Here is an 18,781-nt window from a genome sequence, read left to right as displayed (position 1 = left end):
TGGACTGAAGCGGGGATAGCCAGCGGCGAGGCAGGCCAGTGAGGAGGGAGTTGCAGTAGTCGAGTCGTGATATGATGAGGGAGTGGATGAGCTGTTTAGTGGTTTCTGGGGTTAGGAACGTGCGGATTTTGGCGATGTTGCGGAGGTGGAGTCTGCATGAGTTTGTTAAAGATTGGACTTGGGGCTGGAAGGATAGGTTGGAGTCCAGAATGACACCAAGTACTCTGGCCTGCGGGGCGGGTTTTATGGTGGAGTTGTTGGATGTGATAGAGAAGTCAATGGGGGGTGGTGTCCGGGCTGGGGGGAAGACAAGAAACTCGGTTTTGGAGAGGTTCAGTTTAAGGAAGTGGAGCGACATCCAGTCTGATATGTCGCTCAGTAGGTGTGTGATTTGGGCGGAGACTGAGGGGGTGAGGTGAGGGGTAGAGAGATAGATTTGTGTTTCGTCGGCATAGAGGTGGTAGTTGGAGCCGTGAGAGTGTATGAGTTGGACCCCTTCTCTTCTCCATCTACACCTCCTCCCTTGGCCGAGGATGGAGGCTTAAGGGACCCCAACAGAGAGGGGGAGTGAGGGGGAGGTGGTAGCATTATTCTTTATGCTTCGTCTGATCAGGATGGCGGTCATTTCTCCCTGAACACGGAGCCCCCTAAACACGAGGTAAACGTGGTGCAGCATTGAGCCCCATCCAGCTGTAGTGTAGACTTTGACAGGCTGCAGGCAGCGGGGCTGGACACTGTACCTGTGCCTACCAGGTGTATTATAATGCCAGCATTGCACCCACAGGGGCTGGACCCCCCCATGTACAAGGGGCCTAAGAGACACAATCAGCTGGTGTCCCATTCCACCAGACCCCTATAACTGGAAGAGGACATTTTTGGGGGGATGTGTTGTAGAAGAACCCAGACCACGGTATTGTGCGGTGAAATTATAATTCAACTTTATTAAATGTGACACTTTAACAACAGAAGAAAAGAGATAAATTGTTGATTTATTTATACCATTTATATAATCTATTCTAAAAAACTGATTAACATATGACACACCCCTCATTAACACAAGCCACGCCCACTTATGTATCCCTCTAAACATCCAAATCCCTGTAAATTCCCAGAAGACACTTTCATCTTTTATCCACAACAAGCTGATTGGGTACAAGAGAACCCCGAGCCCCTCCTGCTCATTCCCACACAAGTCCATGTCACCATCTACAAGGTGAGAGGACCTGAAGGAGAACAAGACCATGACCACCAGGACCATCGCCTGACTGAAGCCATGCTCACATTTCTTTCTAATGCAGCTTCTATGGTCTCCTCAGATACAGATTTGGCAGATGGACATTAGTGGAACCCTTTCACTCCGGCCAACGTAAGGTTTCCATCAGCAGCAGCACGGCCTTATAGCTATAGCACCCGGGGGTTGTCTACATTTGTTATGCCAACTGTCAGATTTCTGGTGGAAGTGATTCAGCCGCACTGAAGGTCCTCCCCCCACCATGTATACCGGGCTCAACTGTCCTTCCTGCAAGCCCAAGACAGGCATGGTGGGTGTCAGTGGTGAGAGCAGAAGGAGATCAGCAAACATCTGATCTCTGATCTCCCCTTCAGTGAATGGATGTGGGAGGTGGGAGATTATGTCATTTCTGGTTTCAGTGCTGTCATTCTCCAGTCACTATGGTTTGGGAAGGAGCTGATTAGGCATGATCTGTGCTTGACCATCTTTTTTGGGGTACAGAGGTGACATTGGGGGTCTAATAATGTTCTGATGTCTCTTTAAAGAGGACCTGTGACCACAAATTTGTACCAACCCCCCTTCTGATAGAAGTCATGCTAAGCGCAAAAGAGTTGAAAAAAATTAAAGTAACACTATAAAAATAAAAACCCACAAAACAAATCACACGACACATTTTACATATCATTGCACAAGCGAGAGTGAGAACAATCATTCTGAAGCCATCGTTCACGGATAACTATCTGAACTGATAACCTATAAAGGCTCTTAAAGCGTCATCTTTGAACAATTTTTGGTACTGAAGTTTGTCACCATTTCACAAGTACACACAATTTGTAAAGTTTGACATGTTTGGTATCTATATACTTGATGCCAACCCCATATTTTATATTTCACCAAACAAATTGGGTCATATATTGTGTTCTTTGTGCACTAACATTATCTTTAGTGTTTTTTACAGGAAATATGTATTTGATAAACAGCTGTGCTAATGTTCTGGGGCATAAAAAATGGCAACTACCACCATTATATTCTCCAGAGTCTCTGCTTTCAGAAAGTAAAATAAATGTTTGGGGTTTTATCTAATCATAAGGCCTAAAATGTGAATTTAACTTTAAAAAAAGCAAAATAAACTCTGGCAGTGAAAGAAAATAAAGCAATATATAACATTTCAAAATCAAAACTATGGTAGCAACTAATGGCTTAAGAAGCAAACCCACCATATTACTCAACCAGGTTCCAACTAAACCCACCCAAAACGTTGGATCCCACCTCCTCCCACCCAGGTTCCTGTTGGAACTCCTTTACCTTGTGTAGATATCCCCTTCTGAGATCCTCATGATCTAATATAAATGTACAACACTCTCCATCTGACATCAGTTTGTAGACTCCACTTTGGTCTTCCAAGAGATAGTAAGCTGCCAAGCAGTTCTGTGACACCACCCTAGATGGTGGAGCCACTTCTGCTGTCAGCTCTGCTTATAACATCAATGGTGTCATTGGTTATCTGATCCATGACTCCAGTACACAATTTCATCTTACTTATCTTAGATTTCCCCATCCCGTCTATGAAGGGGTCACTGCATAAAGCATCTCCAATCCAGAGAAAATGTTTCTTCTCACTGAAAGGCCAGGGGAATATTGGGAGAAATTGAGGCTTACCCTTACAGATGTGAGGGGGAGGGGCAACATAACCTAAAGCCATTGGACCCCATCCTAGACTCTGGTACTGAGGCATTGTTGGTCATGTATTGGTTGGTCAGATTCTGGCAATGAAGAAAACACATGGGAACATAGCTCAGTTAGTGAATGATGAAAATGCATTACATGTTCAGTCAATGCTCCATAAAAAAGGATAAAGATGAGAATGATGAGGAATACAGTTCAGTCATTGCTGCTTATCTTTAAAAATGTCCAAAGGTAAAATATTCACAGGCCTTCTAGGTGTGTTTCTGATGGACATAAGCACTAAACCCAATGAATCCGATCATTAGAGTCCTGTTTGTTCAAAGTTTTTTTTTTTTTTTTAAAGTAGCATCATGTCTTCCCTAGTTTGTGGGAAGACATTGGGCCTGTGAGCCCAATGGGACAGCTGCAACGTCTTTAATATTGCCACTTCTTCTGGAGTTTCCTTTATGCAGCTCAAGCTTGTGAATCCTCTGGTGATAGCTTAGCCCGGCATTACCTGTAAAAGCTTTGCCACATTCAGAACACTGATGTGGTTTCTCTCCAGTGTGGACCCTTTGGTGTGCTATGAGATCTGACTTCTGTGTAAAAGCTTTGTCACATTCAGAACATTGATATGGTTTCTCTCCAGTGTGGATCCTCTGGTGTATGATAAGATATGACTTCCATGTAAAAGCTTTGCCACATTCAGAACATTGATATGGCTTCTCTCCAGTGTGCACCCTCTGGTGTGCTATAAGAGCTGACGTCTGTGTAAAAGCTTTGTCACATTCAGGACACTGATGTGGTTTCTCTCCAGTGTGGATCCTCTGGTGTGTGATAAGATCTGACTTATGTGTAAAAGCTTTGCCACATTCAGAACACTGATATGACTTCTCTCCAGTGTGAACCCTCTGGTGTATGATAAGCTCGCGCTTAGTTAAAAAAGCTTTGTCACATTCAGAACATTGATATGGTTTCTCTCCAGTGTGCCTCCTCTGGTGTATGATAAGATGTGACTTCTGTGTAAAAGCTTTTTCACATTCAGAACACTGATATGACTTCTCTCCAGTGTGAATCCTCTTGTGTCTGATAAGATGTGACCTCTTTGTAAAAGCTTTGTCACATTCAGAACACTGATGTGGTTTCTCTCCAGTGTGAATCCTCTGGTGTATGATAAGATATGACTTATGTGTAAAAGCTGTGTCACATTCAGAACATTGATATGGCTTCTCTCCAGTGTGCCTCCTCTGGTGTATGATAAGATGTGACATACATGTAAAAGCTTTTTCACATTCAGAACACTGATATGACTTCTCTCCAGTGTGAATCCTCTGGTGTATGATAAGCTGTGACTTCCATGTAAAAGCTTTGTCACATTCAGAACACTGATATGTCTTCTCTCCAGTGTGCATCCTCTGGTGTCTGATAAGATGTGACATACATGTAAAAGCTTTGTCACATTCAGAACACTGATATGGCTTCTCTCCAGTGTGAACCTTCTGGTGTGTGATATGTTTTGCCTCCATTGTAAAATCTTTGTCACGTTCCAAACAAGAAATAGCTTGAAATGACTCCTCTTATGTATACATGGGTTGGACTTTACTGTAAAGCAATTGTCACTTCCAGAACACTGAAATGTCTTTTCTCTTGTTATCCTCTGAGGTTGGATCAGTGTTGAAGAGGACCCAAAGCACTTATGACATTTAGAACACGGATATGACTTGTGTCCTGTGTGACTCCTCCAGTGAACTGCAATAAAAACTTTCAGTCAATTACAACACCCAGACGTTTGGTTTCCCATGTGACTGAGTTGTATTCACAAAGACCAGCATGACCAAAAACGTGATTCGTCAATCCACCTGTACAAAAAATAAAAAATAAAAATCAGAATTCTATATAAAAGGGCTAAAGTTGTTTTTTATTTTTAATGATCATTAATAAATATATCTTATATATCATCGCAGGCTGTGTCAGCATTATGGTTGTCCTCAAAGGGCCAGTTGTAACTGTAAGACTAGATCTCCAGAGCACCTCACCCCCCCATTACATCAGATGCCAAGAACCCCACACCCACCCTAACATCACCGTGCACCTCCTTTGGGGGCAGAGCTGGAAAGCAGAAAGTGCAGGGTCTGGAGGAGGACCAGAGGAGGAGTGGAGTCAATTACCAGAGTCTGCTGAATGCTGAGACCAAGGGAGGTGAAGATGAGGGGATGCTGCAGCTTCACTGAGAGGTGCAGGATTTAGCAGAGGAGTTCCATTCTCTTCTCTGCTGCCGACTGCTGAGACAAGGTGGGGGAGGAGACAAGGGGGTACCTGCAGGAGAGGTGCAAGGGCCACATGAAATAACCTAGAGAGCCAGATCCAGATATATATAGAAAGCATATGTACATCATTGTGTGTATATATATGTGTGTATTATATTTTTTTATTAAATTAAATAGTATTTAAGAAAATTTTTTTTAAGTGCACACAGTATATCCAACATCCAGCCCAGACAATGGAGTCATACATTCTAATGTATAAGCAGTTGTGGCAATGTTACAGATCATACAGAACAATAACTTGCTTTGTCTCTGGTGTCACTGTTACTTTCTATAAACAAACGAAAAGAGAAAAAAGAAGCAACGTAGAACAATTCACCTGTACATGGCAAGTAACTCTCCCCAGTACATACATAGAGAGCTGACACCGTTCAAGTAGGCCTGTGTCTACAGGATCATACACCAAGTATCGGCCTCCAATGTAGTCACCATTTAGTAGGGTACAGTTGGCCGGGTCCATTTTTAGGGGCCTAAAAAAGTTAAACCTATAAAAACCTATGACAAATGAAGTATGGGGAGTGAGTACCGGAGTATCCAGCCAGTTCTGCCAGAGAGCCATAAGTCTCCTAGGAGAAGTTAGGTTTTCATGTATTATTATGGGGTTCACCTGCTCAATCCATGCCTGGTGGGAGTATGAGTTGATAACCAGAATGCTTGGATTCGATTTGCAGGTTCGTTCAGAAAGTAAATCTAAGAATCCAAAAATTACAAGCTTAATCTCTACTAGGGAGAGACTTTGTTCAATTAAAAGAAGGTGAGAAAATGTAAATGAGCAGCTGAGAGAAGAGCTAAAAACACTAAAAATACCCCCAAAGATCTATCCTAGAAATTCAGTCTAAAATGTAACAATTACACCAAGAAAACCCTCAACTGAGGGAAGAGATAATGACACCAAAGATACAAATGGAGCTCAACAATCAGGAAAGAGAATCAAAGAGGATGATTTATACAAAGTACCCATCAAGGAACAACAGACCGGTGAGACCAATCAGCTTCCGAAATGTAACAAGACAAAGACCAGCAATAGCCAAGACAACTCTACTAATCCTGAGACCACAAATAGTGATGGCCGAACACCCCCCCTGTTCAGGTCGCGGTCAAACATCTGAACCTACAGAATGTTCTACAGTGAATGTCGAACACGAAGGACTGAGAGGTGTCTTACCGCATCTGAGTATGAAGATCCCGCTCAGTTACTAACATCCGGCATGAGTTCTATGATGAAGTCACGCGGTATTTTAGTAGTGAGACATTCATTCATGTTCCTGGTGTCAGTGGGGTTTCCTGCCGACAGCTGAATGTCAAAAGAATTGTCAGGATTGCCCAGCAATTAAAAAAAAAACAGCTTGTTGTCCCCCTCTCATCCACACCAAGCACTTCGAGACTGGTATGGATTTTGAGAGGAACCCTCTATGCCAATAATATTTTTATAAATGGCATGGGGGTCCCCCAAAAATCCATATCAGGAGGTGAGCACCCCCTCTCCTGAACCATACCAGGCCACATGCCTGCAACATGGTGGGATGCCTTGGGTCGGGAGCCCCCCAAAGCACCTTGTCCACATATTGATGGGGACAAGGGCCTCTTTCCCACAACCGTAGCCTGTGGTTGTGGGGGTCTGTAACCTGGGGGGCTTATTGGAATCTGGAAGTCCCCTTTAACAAGGGGGCCCAAAGATCCTGGCCCCCCCGCCTATGTAAATGAGTAGGCGGTATATGGTACTGCTACCCATTCACAAAAAAAGTGTAGAAAATGACAGGAGACAGTCTTTAACAAGTCCTTTATTGAAAATAAACATTTTAAAAAATGTCCCCCAAAGTAGATCCAACGTCAATCACGATCCTGCCACCACCATCGCTACCCAAAAAAGGGGAAAAAAGCTCTGCTTGCTATGCTGGCTCCTAGCTGTCTGACAGCTGCACCTGTGACAACAGTTTTTATATACCCCGCCCCCTTGTGACATCACCACGCACTGTGATTGGTCAAAGTATTACACCTGACTTGTGGTTAGGTGCATTGCTTTGTCCTATCACAATGCACTATCAGGGCGCAGTGCATTGTGGGGCACGGTGAGCAAACAGCCCACTGAATGCCCATACTGTTTGTGTTTGCTGAACACACGAACGGCCCATGTTCAAATCAAACTTAGGTTCAACTGGAACATGAAGCCCATCCCTACAAACAAACAGTCATCAAACCACAAGAACAGCCAACAAACTCCGGATTCTTATTGTTATTAATAGACTCCAATGGGAAATATCTAAACACCAAACGGCTCTTCCCAGGAACAAGAGACAACAAAATTCAAGTCCAACAACTGAACAAGCGATAGGAGTCATCAATGATCCGTATTTCACCAACCCCAAACATATCATCATACACACCGACCCAAACGTATCATCATACACACCGACCCAAACATATCATCATACACACCGACCCAAACATATCATCATACACACCGACCCAAACATATCATCATACACACAGACCCAAACGTATCATCATACACACCGACCCAAACATATCATCATACACACCGACCCAAACATATCATCATACACACCGACCCAAACATATCATCATACACACCGACCCAAACATATCATCATACACACCGACCCAAACATATCATACACACCGACCCAAACATATCATCATACACACCGACCCAAACATATCATCATACACACCGACCCAAACATATCATCATACACACCGACCCAAACATATCATCATACACACAGACCCAAACATATCATCATACACACCGACCCAAACATATCATCATACACAGCGACCCAAACATATCATCATACACACCGACCCAAACGTATCATCATACACACCGACCCAAACATATCATCATACACACAGACCCAAACATATCATCATACACACCGACCCAAACATATCATCATACACACCGACCCAAACGTATCATCATACACACCGACCCAAACATATCATCATACACACCGACCCAAACATATCATCATACACACCGACCCAAACGTATCATCATACACACCGACCCAAACATATCATCATACACACCGACCCAAACGTATCATCATACACACCGACCCCAACGTATCATCATACACACCGACCCAAACATATCATCATACACACCGACCCCAAACATATCATCATACACACCGACCCAAACATATCATCATACACACCGACCCAAACGTATCATCATACACACCGACCCAAACGTATCATCATACACACCGACCCAAACGTATCATCATACACACCGACCCCAAACATATCATCATACACACCGACCCAAACGTATCATCATACACACCGACCCAAACATATCATCATACACACCGACCCAAACATATCATCATACACACCGACCCAAACGTATCATCATACACACCGACCCAAACGTATCATCATACACACCGACCCAAACATATCATCATACACACCGACCCAAACATATCATCATACACACCGACCCAAACGTATCATCATACACACCGACCCAAACATATCATCATACACACCGACCCAAACATATCATCATACACACCGACCCAAACATATCATACACACCGACCCAAACGTATCATCATACACACCGACCCAAACGTATCATCATACACACCGACCCCAAACATATCATCATACACACCGACCCAAACGTATCATCATACACACCGACCCCAAACGTATCATCATACACACCGACCCAAACGTATCATCATACACACCGACCCAAACATATCATCATACACACCGACCCAAACATATCATCATACACACCGACCCAAACATATCATCATACACACCGACCCAAACATATCATACACACCGACCCAAACATATCATCATACACACCGACCCAAACATATCATCATACACACCGACCCAAACATATCATCATACACACCGACCCAAACATATCATCATACACACCGACCCAAACATATCATCATACACACCGACCCAAACATATCATCATACACACCGACCCAAACATATCATCATACACACCGACCCAAACATATCATCATACACACCGACCCAAACATATCATCATACACACCGACCCAAACGTATCATCATACACACCGACCCAAACGTATCATCATACACACCGACCCAAACATATCATCATACACACCGACCCAAACGTATCATCATACACACCGACCCAAACATATCATCATACACACCGACCCAAACATATCATCATACACACCGACCCAAACGTATCATCATACACACCGACCCAAACATATCATCATACACACCGACCCCAAACATATCATCATACACACCGACCCAAACATATCATCATACACACCGACCCAAACGTATCATCATACACACCGACCCAAACATCCTCCAGGGACAAAAGGAAGCCTCTGAGAATAAACTATTACAACTAACAGAGACCGCACAACAAAAATGTCCTCACTCCAACATCATACTGTCCTCCCTAATTCCAAGGATGGACATAACAAACAATAGAAAACTCAGCGAATCAACACAGAGCTGGCAGATAAAACCAGGTCAGAGCCTACCATTCACCTGACACAACATCATTCCATCATGACCCAACACCTCTATGACTACAAACACCTCAACTAACAAGGGGGCAGTCAACTAGCAAGAGAACCCAAAGACATTGTACTGAATGGAACTCACAACCCGGGATCTGGCACAAACCATCTCAGATGGACACAATGGGGCTGATTTACTAAAACTGGAGTGTGCAAAATCTGGGGCAGCTGTGCATGGGAGCCAATCAGGTTCTGACTTCAGCTTGTTCAATTAAGCTTTGACATAGCTGATTGGTTCCTATGCAGAGCTGCACCAGACTTTGCTCTCTCCAGTGTCTCATTGTCATCACATGCTGTGTCCATAATGACCACCCATCCCCCCTTATCAGCTGGCTTCAATGTTATATCTCCCCTTGCTGCTAATGATGGCAATGCACCTTTCTCCTCAATGGTCCCATTATTAGGATATGACCCCAGAGTTCCTGATTATAGACTGTCATACGTCACCATCTTTATCATCCAAATGAAGGAACATTTCTGCTGCTGCATATGTAGTGGGTGGTGGAAACTTCCATTTTGTCTGTAAACCTCAGACAGACCTACTCAGTGGTGTGACTACAGATGGTTCCTCAATATCACCTCTCCAAGAATAATGTCCCTTCAATCTAATATTCCTGAGACATCTATACAAGTCCTGAGCCAACAACGTCTTCCTGATACCTTTAGGGCTGAAGCCCAAACCTTTCCCCAGAAGGTCCATCTTACCCGATGTCAGTCCAGCTGAGGAGAAGGTGACAATTCCGTCTATTTCTGTTGATGATGAATCATCTGTTGGGATGGTTGGATGAGTGGGAGATCCCTTGTTGCAGCGTTGATGTTTCCTACCTCCCCTGTGGCCGGATCTTTGCTGTTTCCTTGATTCTGATGGACAATACGAAGCCAGTGTTGTCCCTCTATAGATCCTAATAAAGTGCCTCCAGCAGAGGAGGGAAGTGATGGGTCAGAGGCTGTAGAAGAAGCTCTAGTGAGCAGTCTAGATGGACGAGGTGAGTCTTGTGTAGGTGGTGCTCCAAGAGTACGCCTGATTAGTAGACGGTTAGATGTTGGACTCCTTCAGCTGCTCGGCTGACAATGCAGACTGCAGTGTAGACTCCACCTGTGTGATCTGTACAGCCAGAGCAGGTTCTTCCTTCTGGAGAAATGAAACTGGGAGAAAAATGGAACTTTTGTTTAGGACTTGTGTAAACAGACCACTGGACTCCTTCCTGTCCACAAACAGACCACTGGACTCCTCCCTGTCCACAAACAGACCACTGGACTCCTCCCTGTCCACAAACAGACCACTGGACTCCTCCCTGTCCACAAACAGACCACTGGACTCCTCCCTGTCCACAAACAGACCATTGGACTCCTCCCTGTCCACAAACAGACCACTGGACTCCTCCCTGTCCACAAACTAAGCTGGGGTCAGTTTACCTCCTAGACCCCTCAGAATACGCTGTTTTCTAAGATTCAGCTAAAGTTATCTTTTTACATAGACAAGACAGTTATCTTTTTAGGAACTTGATGTAATTTACAAAAAAAAACCCTGTTCCCCTCCTCCACAGAGGGCACCCCTCCCCCACTAAAGACACCCTCTCCACTGAAGATACTCCATTCCCCTCTTTTCCTCCTCTTAAGACACCCCTCCCCCTCCTTTCCTGCACTGGGGACACCCTTCCCCCTCCCCTTATGAGGACACTATCTCCCCTAGTGTTGTCACCCCTCCCCCACTCAAGACACTCTTTCCACTGAGATCATCCCCTCCAGTTTAACACATTGCCACCCGGCCTATAGCCAGATGGCGGTCAGGCGAACAGCTCGTGCCTCCAGGTGGATGCCATATGGCAAAAATAAAAAAAATTTAAAAAATTTTAATTTTTTTTTTTGTGCTGTCACCAGTCAGTGTCCCTGATCCCCACCATGCCAGTTATATGATGACGCTGTACTGCACTGGTGACAGGATGTGAAAAAAATAGTGAAAATCATTTTTTTTAATTTCTTCATTTTCCAGAAATTTATGACAAAAAAGTTACAACTTCAAAGAACTCGCCATGCCTCTTATGAAATACGTCGGACTGTCTACTTTGCAAAAAGAGGTAATTTGGGGGATATCTGTACCGTCCTGACATTTGGGGGATATCTGTACCGTCCTTACAGTTGGGGATATCTGTACCGTCCTGACATTTGGGGGATATCTGTACCGTCCTGACATTTGGGGGGATATCTGTACCGTCCTGACATTTGGGGGGATATCTGTACCGTCCTGACATTTGGGGGGATATCTGTACCGTCCTGACATTTGGGGGGATATCTGTACCGTCCTGACATTTGGGGGATATCTGTACCGTCCTGACATTTGGGGGATATCTGTACCGTCCTGACATTTGGGGGATATCTGTCCCGTCCTGACATTTGGGGGATATCTGTACTGTCCTGACATTTGGGGGATATCTGTCCCGTCCTGACATTTGGGGGATATCTGTACCGTCCTGACATTTGGGGGATATCTGTACCGTCCTGACATTTGGGGGATATCTGTACCGTCCTGACATTTGGGGGATATCTTTACCGTCCTGACATTTGGGGGATATCTGTCCCGTCCTGACATTTGGGGGATATCTGTACCGTCCTGACATTTGGGGGATATCTGTACCGTCCTGACATTTGGGGGATATCTGTACCGTCCTGACATTTGGGGGATATCTTTACCGTCCTGACATTTGGGGGATATCTTTACCGTCTTGACATTTGGGGGATATCTGTACCGTCCTGACATTTGGGGGATATCTGTACCGTCCTTACAGTTGGGGATATCTGTACCGTCCTTACAGTTGGGGATATCTGTACCGTCCTGACATTTGGGGGATATCTGTACTGTCCTGACACTTGGGGGATATCTGTCCCGTCCTGACATTTGGGGGATATCTGTACCGTCCTGACATTTGGGGGATATCTGTACCGTCCTGACATTTGGGGGATATCTGTACTGTCCTGACATTTGGGGGATATCTGTACTCTCCTGACATTTGGGGGATATCTGTACCGTCCTGACATTTGGGGGATATCTGTACCGTCCTGACATTTGGGGGATATCTGTACTGTCCTGACATTTGGGGGATATCTGTACCGTCCTGACATTTGGGGGATATCTGCACTGTCCTGACATTTGGGGGATATCTGTACCGTCCTGACACTTGGGGGATATCTGTACCGTCCTGACACTTGGGGGATATCTGTACCGTCCTGACATTTGGGGGATATCTGTACCGTCCTGACATTTGGGGGATATCTGTACCGTCCTGACATTTGGGGGATATCTGTACCATCCTGACATTTGGGGGATATCTGTACTGTCCTGACATTTGGGGGATATCTGTACTGTCCTTACAGTTGGGGATATCTGTACCGTCCTGACATTTGGGGGATATCTGTACTGTCCTGACATTTGGGGGATATCTGTACTGTCCTGACATTTGGGGGATATCTGTACTGTCCTTACAGTTGGGGGATATCTGTACTGTCCTGACATTTGGGGGATATCTGTACTGTCCTGACATTTGGGGGATATCTGTACTGTCCTGACATTTGGGGGATATCTGTACTGTCCTTACAGTTGGGGGATATCTGTACTGTCCTGACATTTGGGGGATATCTGTACTGTCCTGACATTTGGGGGATATCTGTACAGTCCTGACATTTGGGGGATATCTGTACCATCCTGACATTTGGGGGATATCTGTACTGTCCTGACATTTGTGGGATAGCTGTACCGTCCCAACATTTGGAAGATATCTGTACCGTCCCAACATTTGGGGAATATCTGTACCGTCCCAACATTTGGGGGATATCTGTACCATCCGAACATTTGGGGGATATCTGTACCGTTCTGACTTTGGGGGATATCTGTACCGTTCTGACTTTGGGGGATATCTGTACTGTTCTGACATTCATGGACCTCAAGAAAATAGATTGGCTGTCAGTACTTCAGGATTGATCAATATTCAGATATCTCCCATAGTTTGTGAACTCTATAACTTTCCTACAGAATAAATCGTAAATACTAATTTGGGTTATTTTCACCAAAGACATGTAGCAGAATACATCGCGGCCTAAATTTATGAAGAACAATTATTTATTTGCAAACTTTTATAACATAAACAAAAAAACATGTTTTTTTTTCAAAATTTTCAGTCTTTTTTTGTTAATTTAGCAAAAATTAAAAACCCCAGCGGTGATTAAATACCACCAAAAGAAAGTTCTAGTTATGTGAAGAAAATGATAATATTTTAGTTTCGGTACAATGTTGTATGACAGCGCAATTGTCATTCAAAGTGTGAGAGCGCTGAAACCTGAAAATTGGCCTGGGCAGGAAGGGGGTAATGTGCCCGGTATGGAAGGGGTTAAGAAGCTCCGGGTAGTTCTGGTTATTAAGGATACGTATGAATGTGGTAAAACCTTGAGATTGGAAATAATATTTGGCCTTGCTCCAAATTCTTTCAATCAGTGCTAGAGTGGGGAACTGTGCTAGGGCTTTGAACTCGCCTGCTTCCAGGCATTCCACTAAATGATCTGTGGACACAATCCCTAGAAGAAGTGAACTGACCGGGTCTGGGTGTGGATTGTCCTGCCAGGCTGGAAAGTGTTGTAACTGGGCCACAATATAATAAAGAGAAGGATTGGGAACCTCAGGGCCTCCCATATCTTTAGCCTCCTGTAGGGCCAAGTGGGGAGAATTTTTTAAGAGATCTAAGGAAGTATCCAAAACTGTGTTAATGTCCCCCATTACCAATAATGGTGTTTGTGGATGGGTGGCTATAAATTGAAACAGACATCTCACCGTCTCCATATGAAATGGTGGAGGTACATACATATTTGCAAGAACACATAAATGAGAGTCCCAATTGTATAACAGAAATATATAACGACCCAACGGATCTATTTTGGATGAGATAACCATGAAAGGTACTCCTCTGACAACCATGATACTCATGCCCCTAGAGTACTGAGAGTGTGTAGCATGGAACTGAAGGGGGAACTCAGAGCGTTTCAAAAGATGAAGAGCATCCAAAGTCATGTGAGTCTCCTGAAGGCATACAATGGAAGGGTCTTGATGGCTGAGGAATATGGAGACAGACGTTCTCTTCTTTGGGTCATGCAGGCCATGGACATTCCAAGAAAGGACAATATCCTTTTGATTACTCATAGTTATGAAGGAGGTTATGAAGACTAGGAGTGTGATTCCTCAGGGGTAGTGTTCCATGTCCCAAGGAAGTGTTTGGTGGGATATCGTCAGCACAATATATACAATTATAGGGAACACCCAGAGACGCTGGATCTCCTCTCACACTCCAGTAGGCGATAATTGGTGTAGGATGTTTTCCAGTCCAGAGACAGCATAGCAAGTGAAAAAAATATAAAAAAATACCAGCTTAGGCCAAAACATGGGCAAACCTGAGTCAACTCAAAAACGCCCCGCAGGGTAGCAGAAGGGGGAAGCAAAGGGACTATATGTGACATTCCAAAGGGTGTAGCCATGAGAGTCATCTGTTACTAAAGCAAAACAGGCAATCTACTCATCCCTGAACTCCGCTTTCATACTAAGGGAGAGACAAGGAGAAATTTGAGTTGGGAACGCTGGGCAATGGATAAGTCATACTGGAGCTGGACATAAGCACCTTTCATTCCTATCCAGCCAGGTAGCTGCTGCTGCAGGGGAGTCATAGAATTGTACGGAGCCATCTGTTATGACTCGTAGCTTCTCAGGATAAAGCATGGAGTAAGACACTTGGATCACACGTAGGCGGCATTTAACATCAGTAGATCTGGCTCACTTACGCTGGATTTTAGCTGAGAAATCTGGAAATATAGATATTTTTGCACCTTGTATTTCCATGGCAGGTGGTTGTCTAGCAAGATGGAGGATGACATCTCTATCCTTGTAATGTAAATGTTTCAGTAGACAAGGTCTGTCAGGGGCCCCGTTGGAGGAGGATGGGGTGGGACCCTATGGACTCTTTCCACTGAGAAAAAAGGTGTTAGGTCATCTTTGCCGAATGTATTCAGTAACCAAGTCTCAATAAATCCCACAGGATTCTTTCCCTCAGCTTTCTCAGGCAAGCCTACCAGGTGAAGGTTGCTCCTACGTAGGTGATTCTCCAGGTCCTCTGATCTGGCCAGGTGCTCAGATGTTCTCATGGTGTTAGAATGTACATCTTGTTACAATGGAGGGAGTTCATCCTCCAATGTGCTCACCCTGCCTTCAATGGTGGTCGCCCTCTCTGTCATCTTGTGCATATCATGGCGGATAAATAAAATGTCCTCTTTCATGCGTTTATATTCCACAGTAAGCTGTGTGAGCGATGTGCCATGAGTGTGGACTGCTGTTATTTCTTTCAGCGATGGTTCTGGGGGTTCAGGAACCTCTGCATGGCTGTCAGAGTGGGGAATAGGAGAGCAGGTACTCACTGTGCTGGAGGACGGAGGAGGCATTGCAGAGGACTGAGGGAGCTGCCACCCCCTCTATCACTCATCGCCATCTACCCAACACAAGAAGTACTGCACTTCCTTATTACTCCATGATTTAATCATAAAGAACACCGGGGCTGAGCCCCACCAGAGGTCAGAGAGTGAGGAAACAACCAGAACTGTCTTTTATAGGAGGGACAGTGATGAGGGGATTATAGGACGAGGGTCCCACCCCCTCTATCACTCATCGCCATCTTCCCAACACAAGAAGTACTGCACTTCCTTATTTAGTCCATGATTTAGTCATGAAGAACAGCGGGGCTGAGCCCCACCAGAGGTATTGTAGCCCCACCTGGCAAGTATTGTTTTTAATCTTTATCCCTGCTGTGGGCAAGCCGCAGGGCTCTCCTTTCAGGTGCCAGCCTCTGCCACCCCGTGTGTGTGAACCTCTCCTGTACCTACTATGCTTCCCTGGCTCTGCTTGCCCATTTGTGGACCCGGTTCAGTGGGTCCCGGAGGGTAGAGGAGACGGATGAGATGTTCACTCCCTTCTTGTACTGACCCAGAAGTGACATTATGACAGATTTCCCAACCATCGAGGACGGCAAAGAATGTAATGCGATGCGATGTGCACTACATTACATCCAATGGAGTACAGGGGAGACATTGGGGTCTTTTAGACCCTGGATGTCTCAATAAAGAGAACCTCTCATCAAATGTCATCACATAGATGACTTTCTCCCCTTAAGTAAAATGTTTTTCTTTAATTGTAAAGAATTAAAGTTACACCTAAGTACATAACTCCTCCCCTTGAAAAGTTTTAAGGCACCCACCCCTACATATATGCATGGCAAAAGGTATCCAACATGTCAACTTAAGGTCTGACATGTTGGATATCTATTTACTCGCTGCAACCTCGGCTTTTATATTTTTACACATAAATGGGTCATTTATTGCTTTTTTGTGCCCTGAAATTAACTTAAGTGTATCCTCCTTCGCACTCACACAATACACTCAATCCTCCACCCACATCGATGGGAACACGCTGGTCCTCGTCTTCTCCCACCTCTGTACCCTCAACCAGTTCACTAACACCCCCTTCCCTCTCTCCGACCACCACCTCCTCATGTTCTCCGTCTCTCCTTCCCCCAACTCCCCCCCAAAAGCGGCAAACCATCACCAGCCGCAACCTCCACAACCTGAACCCGGCCCCCCTCCACTTTGCTGCCGACCGCCTACACGACAGTATCCTTCCACTGTCATGTCCTGACCTAGCCACCACTATATACAATGACTGACTGTCAGCTGCCCTAGACTCTCTGGCACCCCTTACCACACGCAACATCAAACCTAGACTGCTTCAACCATGGCAGAATGACCACACTAAATGCCTCAAACGTCGCAGTCGTGCACTGGAGAGACTATGGCGCAAAACCAGGTCCCCTCATGCATTCTCCCTCTACAAATCTGCCTTCCTCACATACACCTCCTCCCTCCACGCCGCCAAGCAGGCCTACTTTGTTAACCTGATCAACACCCTCTCCACCTGCCCTCGCCGACTCTTCTCCACCTTCAACTCCCTGCTCTCTCCCCCCCTCCTCCACTCAGTACCTCACTCACCGCCCACGGGATTGCCACCCATTTCCACAACAAGATTGACGCAATCCGTAAGGACATAGTCAACTCGCAATCTACCTCCCCACCTAACCTCCCCCCATCACCCCCCCATCTCTCCCCTCCTCTGACCTCACAACCACACTGCCCCCCTCCACACCCAAGACCCCGCTTACCGTAACCCCCCCAGCTCTGCACTCCTTCAGCCCTGCTACCACTGAGGAAGTCACTAGGGTCTTCTCAGAAGCCCGCCTCACTACCTGCCCCCTGGACCCTATCCCCTCTCGACTCCTCCATTCACCCCCCTCTTCCCTCATCTGCTCCCTCACCCATATCTTCAATCTCTCCCTCTCTACTGGCGTATTCCCCTCCCCCCTAAAACATGCGCACATCACCCCCATACTCAAAAAGCCCTCCCTGGACCCCAGTGACCCAAACAACCTCAGACCCATCTCCCTGTTGCCACTCACTTCCAAGCTCCTTGAGTGCCTGGTCTACGACCGCTTAAGCACCCACCTAACTGACAACAACCTCCTTGACCCACTACAGTCCGGCTTCCGTCCCCTACACTCCACCGAAACCGCCCTCCTCAAAATCACTAACGACCTACTAACCGCCAAAGCCAAAGGCGACTACTCTGTCCGCCTTCTCCTGGACCTCTCTGCGGCCTTCGACACAGTTGACCACCCCCTCCTCCTTAATAAACTACTCTCCCTTGGCATCAGAGACACCGCTCTCTCCTGGTTCTCCTCTTACCTATCCCGACGCTCCTTCAGCGTTTCCTACAATGGTGCCACCTCCCCTTCCCTCCCCCTCTCTGTTGGGGTCCCTCAAGGCTCTGTCCTTGGACCCCTTCTCTTCTCCATCTACACCTCCTCCCTTGGCAAACTCATACACTCTCACGGCTTCAA

General features: G+C 45.6%; 1 protein-coding gene across 1 annotated transcript in view; it reads right to left on the bottom strand.

Annotated features, from left to right (window-relative positions):
• LOC149450557 (uncharacterized) overlaps positions 1 to 18,781 on the bottom strand; it is a 122,922-nt gene that overhangs the window by 41,110 nt on the left and 63,031 nt on the right. The window contains exon 4 of the mRNA XM_089691751.1: positions 3,286 to 4,262. Within this exon, the coding sequence (XP_089547877.1) occupies positions 3,286 to 4,262 (977 nt within the window). The remainder of the gene's footprint in view (positions 1 to 3,285; positions 4,263 to 18,781) is intronic.

This window comes from Staurois parvus, unplaced genomic scaffold, assembly GCF_062004578.1.
Source record: "Staurois parvus isolate SC_StPar_1 unplaced genomic scaffold, SC_StPar_1.0 ptg000571l, whole genome shotgun sequence".
NCBI classification, from domain to species: domain Eukaryota; kingdom Metazoa; phylum Chordata; class Amphibia; order Anura; family Ranidae; genus Staurois; species Staurois parvus.
The sequence above is the reverse complement of the archived record's forward strand: the minus strand, read 5'-3'. Positions and strand labels throughout refer to the sequence as shown.